Below are 14,508 nucleotides of genomic sequence, written 5' to 3' on the forward strand. Positions count from 1 at the left end.
TCATATCAAACTGGTTTCTTGATCATGACAAGTTGACTGTACTCAGATGGTTTCAATCTAACAGAGAAACTTTAAGATGAGGTCTGATGGGAAATTCGCATTATGGATGTACAGCTGTCAAATCTGCATTAACTGTGTGATATTATCACGTCAATATGGACCAAAATCTCTGAGAAATGTTTCCTCTATGTTGAATCTATGCCACAAAAAATCAAACCACATCTGAAAGCAAAAGAGGCGTACCCAAAAAGTGTGCCAGTGTTTCAGCCAGGAGAGATAATTCAGGTCCTGACTGACAGACTGAGGTAAACAGAGGCTATTTTGCTCACATATGTGAGGTTTTATCTTTTTATCTTTTAAATAATGTCTGTAAACAAACTGTGAGTTGTGCAATCTCTATTCTTGATTAATGTAACTGTATTTTTATTCTTTAAAAGAGTTAAAAAGCAATGACAGCATCTACAATATCAATGACAGAGGACAAGAAAGATGTTGTGCTGTTGTCTGAATACATTAAAGGTTATGACAACAGGAAAGAAGCCTGCCTGAACAGGGAAATCTTTTTTTTATTATTATTATTACTGCTGCTTTTATTACTGTTATTTTTTATGCCTTAATACATAAGATTTGTGCAACCTTCTTGCTCATTGCATCATTTTTATTCTCTGATATTTTGTTTACATTTGTGAAAACCATCTTGCACTACATTGCAGAGGTTGATAATGAGAACAGTGAGACTATAATAATTTCTACACATTTCTATTCCAAAGATTTTTTAGGCACAATTTTCTTGGGGGTCTTGATGAAAAACAGAACTGTGGTCTCGTTCTCAGATGTTTGCGGCTCAGAGGACCAGGGGTCCCATCCACACAGAACCGCAGCAACAGTGTAGCCTCGAAACTGGAAACACACGATCATGGTTGGTCATGAACATACAGCATGAGCCTGAATTCCTCTTTTTCTTTGTTTGTATGTGTGAATTTAAGTGTACTTCAAACCAGCTTACCTGTCTGTTCATGAAAATGTATATGATGGGGTTGTAGACAGTGCTGCTTTTTGCAAAGTACACAGGAATGGTAGCGATGACAGGGTCAACATATAGACTGGAGTCTATCATGACAGCAAGTGCAAGCGCAGCATATGGCAGCCAGGTGACTAGGAAGGCCAGCACCATCACTACTATCATGCGTGCCACCTGCACCTCTACATGACTTGTGCTTCCTGTTTCAGATACCTGCAGCTTGGTTACCTAGGAAAAAAATTCAAGCGCAGAGGACTCCTTTATGTTTTCAGTACAATCAACAAAAATATATGGTGTGCGCAGCCTTTGTTGCTCACCTGGCGGAGAGTCCATAAAAGCCGCGAGTAAGAAACCATGACGACAGAAAAGGGCAAGGCAAAGCAAAGGAAGAAGAATATTATCATGTAGGACATGTCCCCAACATCACGGCTATGCCATTTAGGAGCACAGGAGGTTTTGACGCCCTCCAACTCAAAAGTTCCCCACCCGAACAGAGGTGGAGTGCTCCACACAAATGACCACACCCAGGACAGTACCACTCCAGCAACTGCATGCCTAAGGACAACAGAGATGGTGTCTGACATGCTTGGTACAGCAAGGAACATTCCCAAGTGAGATCTTGATGGTCACTGCTGTACCTGGTCTGGAAGAGGACCGCACCCATGGGATAACACACCACTACGTAGCGTTCAACAGAAATGACTGCTACTGTGCACAGACTTGCTATACCTGCAAGAAAAGACAGAATCATTTATGACTTTTGCTTTCTAAGTGTTGCATTTGTGCGCACTATTGAGACACCTGTCCTATACCTGAGTGCTACATTTCAAGGAAGAAATGCTAATCTTAATTCAATGACAATAACTATAGTTTTAAATTTTAGTTTCCACATTCGATTTTACATAAATACATGAAATACAGTACAGTAACTAAAAACAAAAGCTTCCCTTCAAAATATCTTAAATAATTCATTTTAAGTAACTATTTTTAAGCTCAAAAAGTTCAAAAACAGTCATGAGAAAATGAAAGTTTCCACAGACTGTGTGCATTTGAAATACTAAGCAAGGTCTGGACTTTGACCAGGTCACTACAGCACCTCGACTCGTTTCTTTTTCAGCCATTCTGTTGTAGATTTGCTGCTGTGCTTGGACACCTTTATCTGTGGCATGACCACATTGTGGCCAAGCTTTAGCTGTCAGACTGACATTTGTCTCAACAATGCTTTGGTATACAGCTGCAAAACAAATACAAATTATCACCTCTTCACCACTGTGATTAACAGCTGGTATGAAGTGTTTGTGCCAATATGCTATATTTGGTTTTCACCACTGTGCAATATATATGCAGACATGTCAAATATAGTCTTATCTGTCCAAAGGACACTGTTCCAGAAGTCTTGTGTTTTTGTGATTGTTTATTCAGATGCAGTTTTGCAAATCTTACATAAAATAACAAAATTCCCTTCAGGTGGTTTTACTTGAGGTACTTTTACTTGTACTAGAATACATTAAGGTATTTCTTCTTTTGTTTATGTGAGGAAAAAGAAAAAGTAGACTCACCGAAAAAGGAAACAGCAAAGGCTTCTAACACACAGCCCACACGTCCCAGGTTGAAGTATCCTATGGCGCTGGTTACTGTGGTGGGCAGGCCTCCAAACACAGCACAGCCCAGGTCACAAACAGCTAGGTTAACCAGAGCATAGCTGAGTGGCTGCCTCAGCTGTCTGTGCTTCACCGTCACCACAATCACCACGACATTGAGGATGATCCCTGCCGCAGAGAACACACCCATGATAACGGCCAGAATTGTGTAACCAGTCCGGGACAAGAGCTCCGTGTTGGCTGAGCTGTTAGATGATGAAGAGTTTCTGTGGAAGGCAGCACTCTCCATTTTGCTCTGTGAAGATCAGGAGAGGAATCTGGTCACAGTGTGAAAAACCTCAGTGATGCCTGGTAAGAAACAACAAACAAAAAAGTGTCAGATCCAACACGTCTAACTCTAAAATGGCCACATTGTCAGCAAGGCAAAGAAAGAGCAGGTTCAGGTATGTGTTTAGTATTTTTTTAATCATTTGGTAAATAATGTAGCAATCAGAACAACTACAAAACTGCGTGCTTGATATTCTGAGAGGGAAGCGAGGCCCTCTAAATAAGCCCAGTAAGAGGAGAGGAGGCCGCAGATGATTTGCAATTCTCAGAAAACAAAATCCGCCGAGCCGGATTGTGGAGAGAATAAGTCTGTCTGATAGCCTCTAAGACTGCACTTTCCATGATTGCTCAATTTGCAGCTGCTAATAATGATGCAAAACGTTCACACAGGATCGACCGATATGTCTACAGAATTCCCGCTGGTTTGTCACACATTTTGGAGCCAATAATGGAATAAACTGGTAATTTATGGATACCTATCCCTACCTTTTTATGTTCTCTTGTTAAAAACTAATGAGATGTTAGCCTGATTGAGTTACTTAATGACACAAAGAGTGGCTTATTTGAGAATGAGCTCAGTGTCAGTGTCTCTGTTTATAATCATCCTTAATACCTACACAACTCTGAATGAATGAATCCATAAAGCTAAAAAAGAAAAGGTGCAATAAAAGAAAAAAATGACATTGTGATTTGTTGAATGAAATTCACCTTGAAGATACATTTTCTGCCCAACAGATCTATGGATCCATTTAGAAAAAAGCACTTTACTAATCACTAATATATTGCTCCCCAAAACTACAGGGAGTGCAGAATTATTAGGCAAGTTGTATCTTTGGGGAATAATGTTATTATTTAACAACAACCATGTTCTCAATGAACCCAAAAAACTCATTAATATCAAAGCTGAATGTTTGTGGAAGTAGCTTTTAGTTTGTTTTTAGTTTGAGCTATTTTAGGGGGATATCTGTGTGTGCAGGTGACTATTACTGTGCAGAATTATTAGGCAACTTAACAAAAAACAAATATATACCCATTTCAATGATTTATTTTTACCAGTGACACCAATATAACATCTCCACATTCACAAATATACATTTCTGACATTCAAAAACAAATCAGCGACCAATATAGCCACCTTTCTTTGCAAGGACACTCAAAAGCCTGCCATCCATGGATTCTGTCAGTGTTTTGATCTGTTCACCATCAACATTGCGTGCAGCAGCAACCACAGCCTCCCAGACACTGTTCAGAGAGGTGTACTGTTTTCCCTCCTTGTAAAGCTCACATTTGATGATGGACCACAGGTTCTCAATGGGGTTCAGATCAGGTGAACAAGGAGGCCATGTCATTAGTTCTTCTTCTTTTATACCCTTTCTTGCAGCCACGCTGTGGAGTACTTGGACGCAGGTGATGGAGCATTGTCCTGCATGAAAATCATGTTTTTCTTGAAGGATGCAGACTTCTTCCTGTACCACTGCTTGAAGAAGGTGTCTTCCAGAAACTGGCAGTAGGACTGGGAGTTGAGCTTGACTCCATCCTCAACCCGAAAAGGCCCCACAAGCTCATCTTTGATGATACCAGCCCAAACCAGTACTCCACCTCCACCTTGCTGGCGTCTACTGGAGCTCTCTGCCCTTTACCAATCCAGCCACGGGCCATCCATCAAGACTCACTCTCATTTCATCAGTCCATAAAACCTTAGAAAAACCAGTCTTGAGATATTTCTTGGCCCAGTCTTGACGTTTCAGCTTGTGTGTCTTGTTCAGTGGTGGTCGTCTTTCAGCCTTTCTTACCTTGGCCATGTCTCTGAGTATTGCACACCTTGTGCTTTTGGGCACTCCAGTGATGTTGCAGCTCTGAAATATGGCCAAACTGGTGGCAAGTGGCATCTTGGCAGCTGCACGCTTGACTTTTCTCAGTTCGTGGGCAGTTATTTTGCGCCTTGGTTTTTCCACACGCTTCTTGCGACCCTGTTGACTATTTTGAATGAAACGCTTGATTGTTCGATGATCACGCTTCAGAAGCTTTGCAATTTTGAGACTGCTGCATCCCTCTGCAAGATACCTCACTATTTTTGACTTTTCTGAGCCTGTCAAGTCCTTCTTTTGACCCATTTTGCCAAAGGAAAGGACGTTGCCTAATAATTATGCACACCTGATATAGGGTGTTGATGTCATTAGACCACACCCCTTCTCATTACAGAGATGCACATCACCTAATATGCTTAATTGGTAGTAGGCTTTCGAGCCTATACAGCTTACAGTAAGAAACATGCATGAAGAGGATGATGTGGACAAAATACTCATTTGCCTAATAATTCTGCACTCCCTATATATGTGATTACATTTGCAATTTCTTGGCATGGTGAAAAACCTCAATGAATAATTCATCCTTTTTAAGAGTTAAGACACTAACTAACATTGGCTGTAACCTCATCAAAAGACAGTTTCCTGCACTGATCTGTTAAAGGCCATCAATAAGAACTTTTGGGTTATTGACCTTTTGACATAAATGAATACTTCTGTACTGTTAATGCAAAGAGATCTCAACATGTAATTCTCCAACCAATACCAATTCATTATTTCCATTGTCTGAGACCGAACTCTATCCTCCAAGAAGATAATGCTCGGCCTCACAGAATGAGGTTTATCAGAGACTATCTTCAGAGTTCAAGAGTGGGCATGATAGAATAGTGTGCCTGCAGTCCTGACATCAACCCCATTGAACACTTCTAGTGTCAACTTGGGTGTGCTGTTCGTGCCAGAGTCACCAACACTGACACATTGGCTGACTTGCAACAAATGCTGCTTAAAGAATGGGATACCATCCCACAGCAGTACGTGACCAAGCTGGTGACCAGCATGAGGAGGAGGTATGGTTCTCAGATGGTTCTTCCACATGCTACCAAATGAATAAACCATTAAATTGCTAATATGCCTCTTCAGACTTCAAAAATTCAATCCCATAAACTGCACCAAACAAGATTCAATAGCAGAATACTTTCTTTGGCATTGGGAGAGAAGATTTTGTAAGTTTTTCATGGGCACAGCCCACATAGTCAACTCTGCTGCTCAGCCCACAAATGCATTTTCCTTAAAAATTTAGCACCACTAAGGGGGAAATAAACAGGGTTTCCAACCATATACGATTTATTGCCAAAAAGTGTGTAATCGACCAATCACACCCAGATGATTGTGCAGAGAAATTAATTCCCCCTCCGCATCGCTAGAGGGGGCTAAAGCGCAGCTGTGGCTCTGCTTTTTTTACCCGGGTCACCGGCAGTGAACAGCACAGCAAACATGGCTACCTCCATGAGGAAAGCAGCTCACGATATCGAAGCGCGAAAACGGACCGAAGACGTGATTCTGTCGGAGGGGATCGACTTCGGCTCCTTGCTGCTGTCTCAGCCCGTGTTGGACGGACTGTCCGCCGCGGGATTTCAGAAGCCGTCTCCGATCCAGCTCAAGGCGATCCCGCTCGGCCGCTGCGGACTCGGTGGGTGCAAAACAAAACTGCGGGAGGGTCCACATGTGTGTGTGCTGGGGGCAGGAATATTAAAGTTTTCAGTGTATAAAACTTATAATTGATTTTTATAAGAAGAGCAACAAAATACCTTATGTATGCACGCGAAATAAAACCACTAACTTACATTAGTGCATTTACATACATCAGGGATCAGAATCTGTCTGTTAACCATCAGTTATAATTTGCATGTCTGCTCAGATACATGACTGGCACTATAGTTAAGATTTTTTTTTAATTATTTTTATTATTATTTTTTACAGCTTTTTAAAGTATTTTAATTTTTTGTTGCAAAGCATACTGGTCGTAAATATTTAGACGCACATGATTAATGTGATGTGACATATTATGCCTCATAAATCCATCTATCCATTCATTATCGTCCGCTTATCCAATGCATCTCCTCATAAATATGAAATGAAAAAATACTTTTATCACTATTATTACTGCAATCAAAAAACACACTCATGGGCAAATTTATGCAGATTATTAATCTAGGACATAAAACTTGGCTGTGGGTAATCAGGTAGCGCATCTACTAACTGGGAGGTTGGCGGTTCGATTCCCAGCTCTTCTAGGCTTATTAAAAGAACGTAATGTAAAAAGGTTATTACATTTGATATCATGGCAGTAGAGACAAACCATCGTGTATCTGATCTAAAAATCTGTTTGTACAATAGCTGGGTGTGTTAGAGTTAGGTTCGTTAGTATTTGGACACTGATGCTTTTTTTGTGAATTTTAAATCAAATTGTCAAAATGTATTTGAAGGGAAAACGTTCAGCTTTAATTCAGAGGTTTGACAAAAGGATGAGCAGTAAGACCCCAGACCCTAAACAGCTGGTTTAGGAAGAATTCCCAATTTCTTTGCCCTCTGAAACTCTCAGGTTGCTTCTGCTGTATGCTCTGAGTCATTTTCCGTTTGCATTGTGATGCAGTGCTCCATCAGTTTTGCAGCACTTGGAGGAATCTGAATTCCCCTTTACACTTCAAGGTACATCCTGCTCCTGCTACCAGCATGCACATCGTCAGTAAACACTCGAGGTCCAGATTCACAGGCAGCCATGCATCCCTGCGATTTCACAGTCGTAGTTTGTAACATTAACTCCGCCCTCTTTGACAGATGGTGCCTCTGATTCTCGAACACTTAACGCAATACTTCTGTTGAACCCCTTGAAATAAGTTGAAAGTCACATCTTCATCAAATCAAATCAAATCACTTTTATTGTTACATCACATGTGCAGGTACATTGGTACAGCACATGTGAGTGAAATTCTTGTGTGCGAGCTTCACAAGCAACAGAGTTGTGCAAATACAATAATGTAAACAAGCAAAATACAAGAATGGCCACATCTGAAACTAATAAATATAATAGTATATGCATTTCTAGATGTGTATACTAAATATTTTTCTACGTGTGTGTGTACACATATTTTACAAATTAAATAGAGTAAACAATAAATAAAATATATAAAATAAAATATACAGAGTGAGACATGTGCAAAACAGTGGCGTTACAGTAGTGAAGCTGAGGTGTCTATGACGTGTTCAGCAGTCTGATGGCCTGGTGGAAGAAGCTGTCTCTCAGTCTGCTGGTACGGGACCGGATGCTGCAGAACCTCCTTCCTGATGGAAGCAGTCTGAACAGTTTATGGCTGGGGTGACTGGGGTGGACATGAAATCCACTGTGAGGTGTACACAGGAAAAAAGAACTTTGTGTAACTGTCCGAATATTTATCGACTAACTGCAGAGGTCTGCTATATTATTAGTTTAGAAAAGGGTTTAATATGGCCCCGCAACTTCAGCTGTACTCCAAAAATTGTTTTTACTCTGAATAATTCAATCATGTATTACATTTTAACGTAGTTCCTTATAAAAATTCTTCATACAATATCAAATTACACATTTTCAGCTTCTATCTGTTTCAATAATATGTATTTCATCTGTGTAATATTCTGGATATTCATAACTGAGCTATATATTAGAGAGTTTCTTCTATTTTGTGAACTTTTAGTTCGGTCTGTTACCGTTGTTATTGTCTTGGAGCAACTGTAACCACATAATTCTTTAGGGAATAATAAAGGATTCTGATTATGATATCTGATGAGTCCAAATCTAGTTGAATTACGAAACAGTAGAGCAGCTTAGCTTGGGTTAAAAATGCTCATCGGATGGACTCCTTTTTAATCCTCATAGCTTTCATGGTATTGGAAATGGTGGAGAAAACATTATTACTATTTTTAGGAATATTGCTTTTGTTTTGTTCAATAATCACAGAAATGTATTGTTAGAAAAATCAAGTTTCCATCTACTGTAGCTGTACTACACTCAGACTGTACACTGACTTTTGTTGTGAACTTGCCTCAAAGCCGTGGTCAAATGTGAACAAATCTTTTAGTTCTAAAGGATATTTAAAAGTATTTTATTTTGAAAAGCTCGAAACAACTACATTAGTTGAAAAGTGGTCATTTTTTTTAAATCATTTGCAGAGAAAACAGTTTAAGTACTTTAGTCCTTCTTTTGACTATCATAGATACCACAACTGTTCATCATGGTGCTAAATCACTCTTGGGGATCAAAAGCGTTTATTGCTTTTAAACATTTTACAGCCTTTACGAGGTACAAATTCAGAATAGTTGCTTTCCACTTGGAGGTTGCCCGTGTGTTGAAAAAGCTCTCGGCTGCAGCGGTGATGCAGAATGTGCTTAACTCATTCACTGCCATTGACGTCTATAGCCGTCAATGGCAGTGAATGAGTCAATGGGTTTAACTCATTCACTGCCAATGGCTGGCAGTGAATGAGTTAATTTCATTGTACTTGAGGTAAACACTTGTTAATTTAAACCGTGGTGGGAGACAATTGATTTGATGCTGAGGATTAGGCAGCAGTACTTCACCCAGTCATGGTAATTAACTGCTGATGCCAAAACTGTCATTTGCCAGCCCTGTTGTGCATCGCTCACTGAGTCTCTTCTTTTAGATTTGATTGTGCAGGCCAAGTCTGGGACAGGAAAGACATGCGTGTTCTGCACCATCGCCCTGGACTCTCTGGTCCTGGAGAATCCTTCAACCCAGGTCAGTGTAATATTTGATTATGAGGATATGACCTACGTTTGCTCTCGGACGGTTAAAGTAAAACATCATCAGAAGAGGGAAAGGGGAAGTTTTATTATTTAATCATTTCATGACCAGCAGATGGCCTTCTGCTGAATTTAAGCTGCTTAGTGTCAAATGCATGAATGAAAGGGAAGAATGATTGATAAAGACGAGGTACACCTGGTCTTGTAGAACAAATGTAATCTTATTAGCTCTGGGGTCTTACTGTTCATCCTTAATCTTCTCCCAATCGAGTATAAGCCTTTTTGTTTTTTTCATTTTGGACACTTTTCCCTCCTGCAGGTTCTCGTGCTGGCTCCGACACGTGAGATAGCAGTGCAGATCCACTCGGTGGTCATGGCCATAGGCTGTGCCATGGAGGGCCTGGAGTGCCATGTTTTCATTGGCGGCAGGCCTGTGAGTCAGGACAAAACCCACCTGAAGAAGTGTCATGTAGCCGTGGGCTCACCTGGTAGGAACCCGGGATAGTAGTCGGCAGTGCCACGTCACGTAATTGCCACGCCGCTGTTGTTTTTGTTCGGTAACAGTGTTCCGGTTGTGTGCTCAGGTCGCATCAAGCAGCTTATCGAGTTGGGCATGTTGTCAACGGCCAGCATCAGACTGTTTGTTCTGGACGAGGCAGACAAGCTGCTGGAGGAGGGCAGCTTCCAGGAACAGATAAAGTATGAGGATACAATTTCTGTGATTATACTCCTATTAAATGAGCAGCAGGCCGCTGTAGCGAGCAAGCAGTACATTTAGACTGAAGCCGTTTATATATCGTGTCGTAACCACATTTACAAACCAACATAACCTAAAGTTCACCCATCATCCTGGTCCTCTTTAGCTGGATCTTCTCCTCGCTGCCTGTGAACAAACAGATGCTCGCACTCTCCGCCACCTACCCAGAATCCCTTGCTCAGCACCTCACTCGCTACATGAGAGAGCCCACCTTTGTACGGCTAAATCCAAGTGATATGGGCCTGAAAGGTAAGACCCACTTTAATAAATGGAAAAGATAAAGATTCCTGAGTTTTGGCCTCTCTTGACATTTTCTAATGTATTTAAATTGCTGTCATAGCAACAGAGACTCTGCATAATAAGACTGCATGGATAACCAAGTCTGCAAACTGACATGTTTGATGGGATTATTTCCTGACAGAAGATTCTTGGGGGATGAGATATGATTGACAGTAATAAGGCTAAGTTAAAAACACTCTTCTCTTCCACAGGATCCTATTTTAAGCTCTGTGCTTATTTTGAGTGAATGTCAGAAAATGGATTTATCTGTAGCTCAGAACTCGAGCCTTTTAATTCACACACATCACTGACAGAGCACGTCCTGCTCGAAGGACCAAAGTTGTTAGGTCAGGTTGAATTAATGACAGCATGTATGTCGTCCTTGTGTCGCCCCCTGTCAGGTCTGAAGCAGTATTACAAGCTGGTTCAGTCCCATCCGTTACCTCACAAGGTTTTTGAGGAGAAGGTGCAGCACTTGCTAGAGCTGTTTAGTAAAATCCCCTTCAACCAAGCGCTGGTGTTTTCAAACCTACACACACGGTATGTGATTGCATTTAATGCCAAGAAAAAGTATATTTCTTATACTTGTTTTATATAGAATGCATTAGATCTGAGGATTAATTATTTTAAAAAAAGCTTTCTCAAATGCTAATGTGATGAATTGCTACCACAGGGCTCAGCACCTGGCAGACATCCTGTCCTCCAAAGGTCTGCCTGCTGTTTGCATCTCTGGTAAGACTGCTTTATGTAATGTAATGTTAGGATGAGTCAATAAAAATGGTAATACTGTGAAAAATCAGGTAATTGATTTGAGGCATTTCTATACTGGTATACCAGCTGCTTTTGAATTTTAGACATTGGAATTCATTCATTTCTTGACTTTATTTCTTTGGCCAGGTGGTTTATGATTTGCAGTGTTGCCTGGCAACGTTTCAGTGCACATATTTAAAATGACCTTCATACAGTGTTGTGAATGTGTGTATTTTTAATGCTTCCGTGCCAGCGACTTTCAGTTGACGTTATCAGATTTAATGAGGTGTCGTGTCTGGCCTCTGCAGGTGGTCTGAGTCAGGACCAGAGACTGGAGGCAATGTCAAAACTGAAGCAGTACCAGTGCAGGGTGCTCATCTCCACTGACCTGGTGAGATGCAGAAACCTTCCATCTTTCCACACGTCTACGTGAATTTTTCGAAATCATTTTTCTGTTAGCCTAATAACTTTGAGTAATCTTTGTGTTTCACAATTTCAGACTTCAAGAGGTATAGATGCAGAGAAGGTCAACTTGGTGATAAACCTGGATGTGCCGCAGGATTGGGAAACTTACATGCACAGAATTGGACGAGCTGGACGTTTTGGTTAGTGTGCAGCGCTGCTTTAGAGGCAGCGAGAGCAAGCATTGTTTGACATTCAGCATTTTCACCTTGTCACATCACCAAGTCAGGCAGCACAGGTGGCTAATGGCACCGCAGCAGGAAAATATGTTTGAAGAGAAATTGCATCATTTTTTTAATTTTTTTGTAGAGTTGATTCTCTCTCCATCTCACATTTTGGAAGAAACACTATTCTTTAGATGTGCAATTAGCTTGATGCGAAACACAGACTAGAATAGCTCCGGGAAAAATATTACTTAGAGTTTACAAATTGATGAAAAGGTTAGTTATGCTGCTTTCAATTTGAGTGGCCATTCACCGGCACATTGTCAACATTGTCCTAAAATAAAATAAAAAAATGTTGCAAAGCTTTTTCTTCTGGTGGCATATGTCTTTGACCTAGACTGATGTTTTTTTTATAAATAATTTAGCAAATTCTTTTCTCTCTGAATCAATAGCATTTTTGACCCAACCACCAAAGGCAGAACGTTCCCAGTCATTTGCATTTAATTGCATTTAACTTTTTTCCCCAGAATTGAGGTTATTCAATCTTAGCTTCTGTACGCTCTCTAAGTGCACGTGTGTTTGTGTGCAGCTGCCATCCCATTATACGCGACTCTTGCATTAATCTTTATCCCTTCCTGTTATTTAAGTGGGTCCTCATCCAGATTACATTTTGCTTGTAGGCACTCAGGGACTGGCTGTGACCTACTGTTGCCATGGCGAGGAGGAGAACAAGATGATGGCCATCGCTCAGAAGTGTGGCCTTAGTTTGTCTGCGCTGCCATGTGAGTCCCTGTTCACGTCTCTGTGGGGCTTTTACATGCAGCACGCACAACTTTTCTCTTCATGTCTACTTTTGATTCAATATTAATCGGTAAAAGTCATTCCGGTCTCATCTGTCTGCTGTCATTTTAGCCACGATAGAGCCCAGGTTGATGGATGAGCCGTGCGACTGGGATGTCTGCACTGAAGCGTCCACTCCAGACCCGGTATCCCGGCTGTTTCCCAGAGCAGAGAAGAAAAGACGTGCAAAGCCTGACGTCTCTGTGTCTGATTGCATTGAGGATCGAGCTGTGGAGCCCGGCAGTCAAAGAAAGCCAGAGAAGAAGCATCCAACGCCCAGGCGAGAGGCAGTCTGTGAAGAGGATGCTAGAAAGATATCTTCCACAGAGGATACTCTGCCTGCTCAGGTGACACAGACTCGAAAAGAGCTCCAAGACAGTCTGCCGAAGATCCCTCCTCTCAGCTCGTTTAAGCACTGCAGGTCAAAGTTTGTGACCTTTGAGGAGGCCGAGCGGGACTTCCAGGACTTCATCACTACAGGTCCGGGGAGATCGGTGGAGATCATCAGAGAGTTCAGAGGCAGAGAGGATGGTGAACCCAGCGATCAGAATGGGCATAAGGAGTATCTTACACTTGATGATGATGGAGCGCAAATGTTTACACAAAATGTCGAACGGCTTAAATCTAACTTTTCACCTCCAAGGTCCATCTCTGGTTCTTCCAGTTCTGAATCTGACATGGAAGATGATGCGACACTGGAAAGTTCAAATGAGACCACAGGAGCTGAGAACAGAGCTGTCACTAAGCCTCAGATTGCAATGACACATCCACCTTCTCCACCCACACAACAAGCAAGCCCCACCAAACCCAAGGCTTATACTCCTCCTCCACTCAGAAACTCTGACCAGACACTGTGTGCAACACGTGGGAGAGCTGTGCCTCCTCCCGATAGCCGGGAATCTGCATTGAGCATTAAATCAGGCAGGCGAACCAATCAGACAGCTCCGGCCCCAGCACGCCGAGAAGAATCAAAAAAGATGAAAAAAGAGACTGAAAAACAGAAAGAAAAGATGGAAAGGGACCGGAAGAGGGAGAAGAAGGAAGACGGAGATTGCACTGACAAAGAGGACGAGTGGTGTGCTGAAACGTACTGGAGAGCCTGCTACAGCGCCTGGAATGATTACTACGCCTCCATGTCCCCGTTTCAAGAGCAAGGCTACCAAAGCTACTATAATGTAGCCTACAACTGGATGGCAGCTTATCGTATGAACGCCGTCTACATGGAAGAACTGATGAGAAAATGAGTTGTGGATACCGTGACCAGGCTTTGCTTTTTTTTTTCTTTTTTTTTTTAAATCATCCTGTTTTCCAAACATAAAGTGTCTTTACTGCGCCACTTGATTCATATTTGCACTTTGGCTAGTATACGTTTTTTCCCCCATAACATGTTGGTGTCATAAATACTTTTCTAATAAATTACACACGTTTTGTTTTTTCCCAGTCAAGTTGTGATGTAAAAAGTAAATTTCAAGTGCAGTACTGTGTTGGCCTCTGTGCGTCTCTCCTGACGGTATGCCCTCTTAGACTCACTGCAGTATTCTGCTCTAAAATGGATTTGAAGAGGATTACCTGATAGTTCTTGACTACATAAGATAACCTTTATTAGTCCCACACGTGGGAAATTTGTTTTGTCACAGCAGGAAGTGGACAGTGCAAAAGTTATGAGGCAAAAATTAGGATACAATAAGAATAAATACAGTACACA

At 41.4% G+C, this 14,508-nt stretch overlaps 2 protein-coding genes across 2 annotated transcripts; one reads left to right on the top strand and one right to left on the bottom strand.

The window, feature by feature from the left end:
* Window positions 1-759: 759 nt before the first annotated feature.
* Window positions 760-2,911, bottom strand: parapinopsina (parapinopsin a). Its single transcript, XM_005732682.1, has 5 exons — window positions 2,581-2,911; window positions 1,660-1,750; window positions 1,339-1,576; window positions 1,007-1,249; window positions 760-900 (listed from the first exon to the last, which is right to left on the bottom strand). The coding sequence occupies exons 1-5, from the start codon at window positions 2,909-2,911 to the stop codon at window positions 760-762; spliced, it is 1,044 nt and encodes a 347-aa protein (XP_005732739.1).
* Window positions 2,912-6,197: 3,286 nt separating this feature from the next.
* On the top strand, window positions 6,198-14,078 carry ddx20 (DEAD (Asp-Glu-Ala-Asp) box polypeptide 20). The gene is made up of 11 exons (XM_005732458.1): window positions 6,198-6,444; window positions 9,452-9,546; window positions 9,871-10,039; window positions 10,136-10,250; window positions 10,415-10,557; window positions 10,989-11,127; window positions 11,261-11,319; window positions 11,646-11,728; window positions 11,837-11,942; window positions 12,644-12,745; window positions 12,876-14,078. Exons 1-11 carry the CDS (start codon window positions 6,249-6,251, stop codon window positions 14,045-14,047), a joined length of 2,379 nt encoding a protein of 792 aa, XP_005732515.1. The 5' UTR covers window positions 6,198-6,248; the 3' UTR covers window positions 14,048-14,078.
* The last annotated feature ends 430 nt before the right edge of the window (window positions 14,079-14,508 follow it).

Source organism: Pundamilia nyererei, unplaced genomic scaffold (assembly GCF_000239375.1).
Source record: "Pundamilia nyererei isolate P.nyererei 1_Seehausen unplaced genomic scaffold, PunNye1.0 scaffold00047, whole genome shotgun sequence".
NCBI lineage: Eukaryota > Metazoa > Chordata > Actinopteri > Cichliformes > Cichlidae > Pundamilia > Pundamilia nyererei.

What these genes read in the sequence shown, in the direction of transcription:
- parapinopsina (XM_005732682.1), bottom strand. Translation starts at nt 2,911, where the DNA reads ATGGAGAGTGCTGCCTTCCACAGAAACTCTTCATCATCTAACAGCTCA. An exon ending in CTTTGCTGTTTCCTTTTTCG is followed by an intron (nt 1,751 to 2,580) that starts GTGAGTCTACTT and finishes CTTTTCTTGCAG; the next exon opens with GTATAGCAAGTCTGTGCACA. An exon ending in TTTTATGGACTCTCCGCCAG is followed by an intron (nt 1,250 to 1,338) that starts GTGAGCAACAAA and finishes TTTTTTTCCTAG; the next exon opens with GTAACCAAGCTGCAGGTATC.
- ddx20 (XM_005732458.1), top strand. Translation starts at nt 6,249, where the DNA reads ATGGCTACCTCCATGAGGAAAGCAGCTCACGATATCGAAGCGCGAAAA. An exon ending in TGTAGCCGTGGGCTCACCTG is followed by an intron (nt 10,040 to 10,135) that starts GTAGGAACCCGG and finishes TTGTGTGCTCAG; the next exon opens with GTCGCATCAAGCAGCTTATC. An exon ending in GCCTGCTGTTTGCATCTCTG is followed by an intron (nt 11,320 to 11,645) that starts GTAAGACTGCTT and finishes TGGCCTCTGCAG; the next exon opens with GTGGTCTGAGTCAGGACCAG.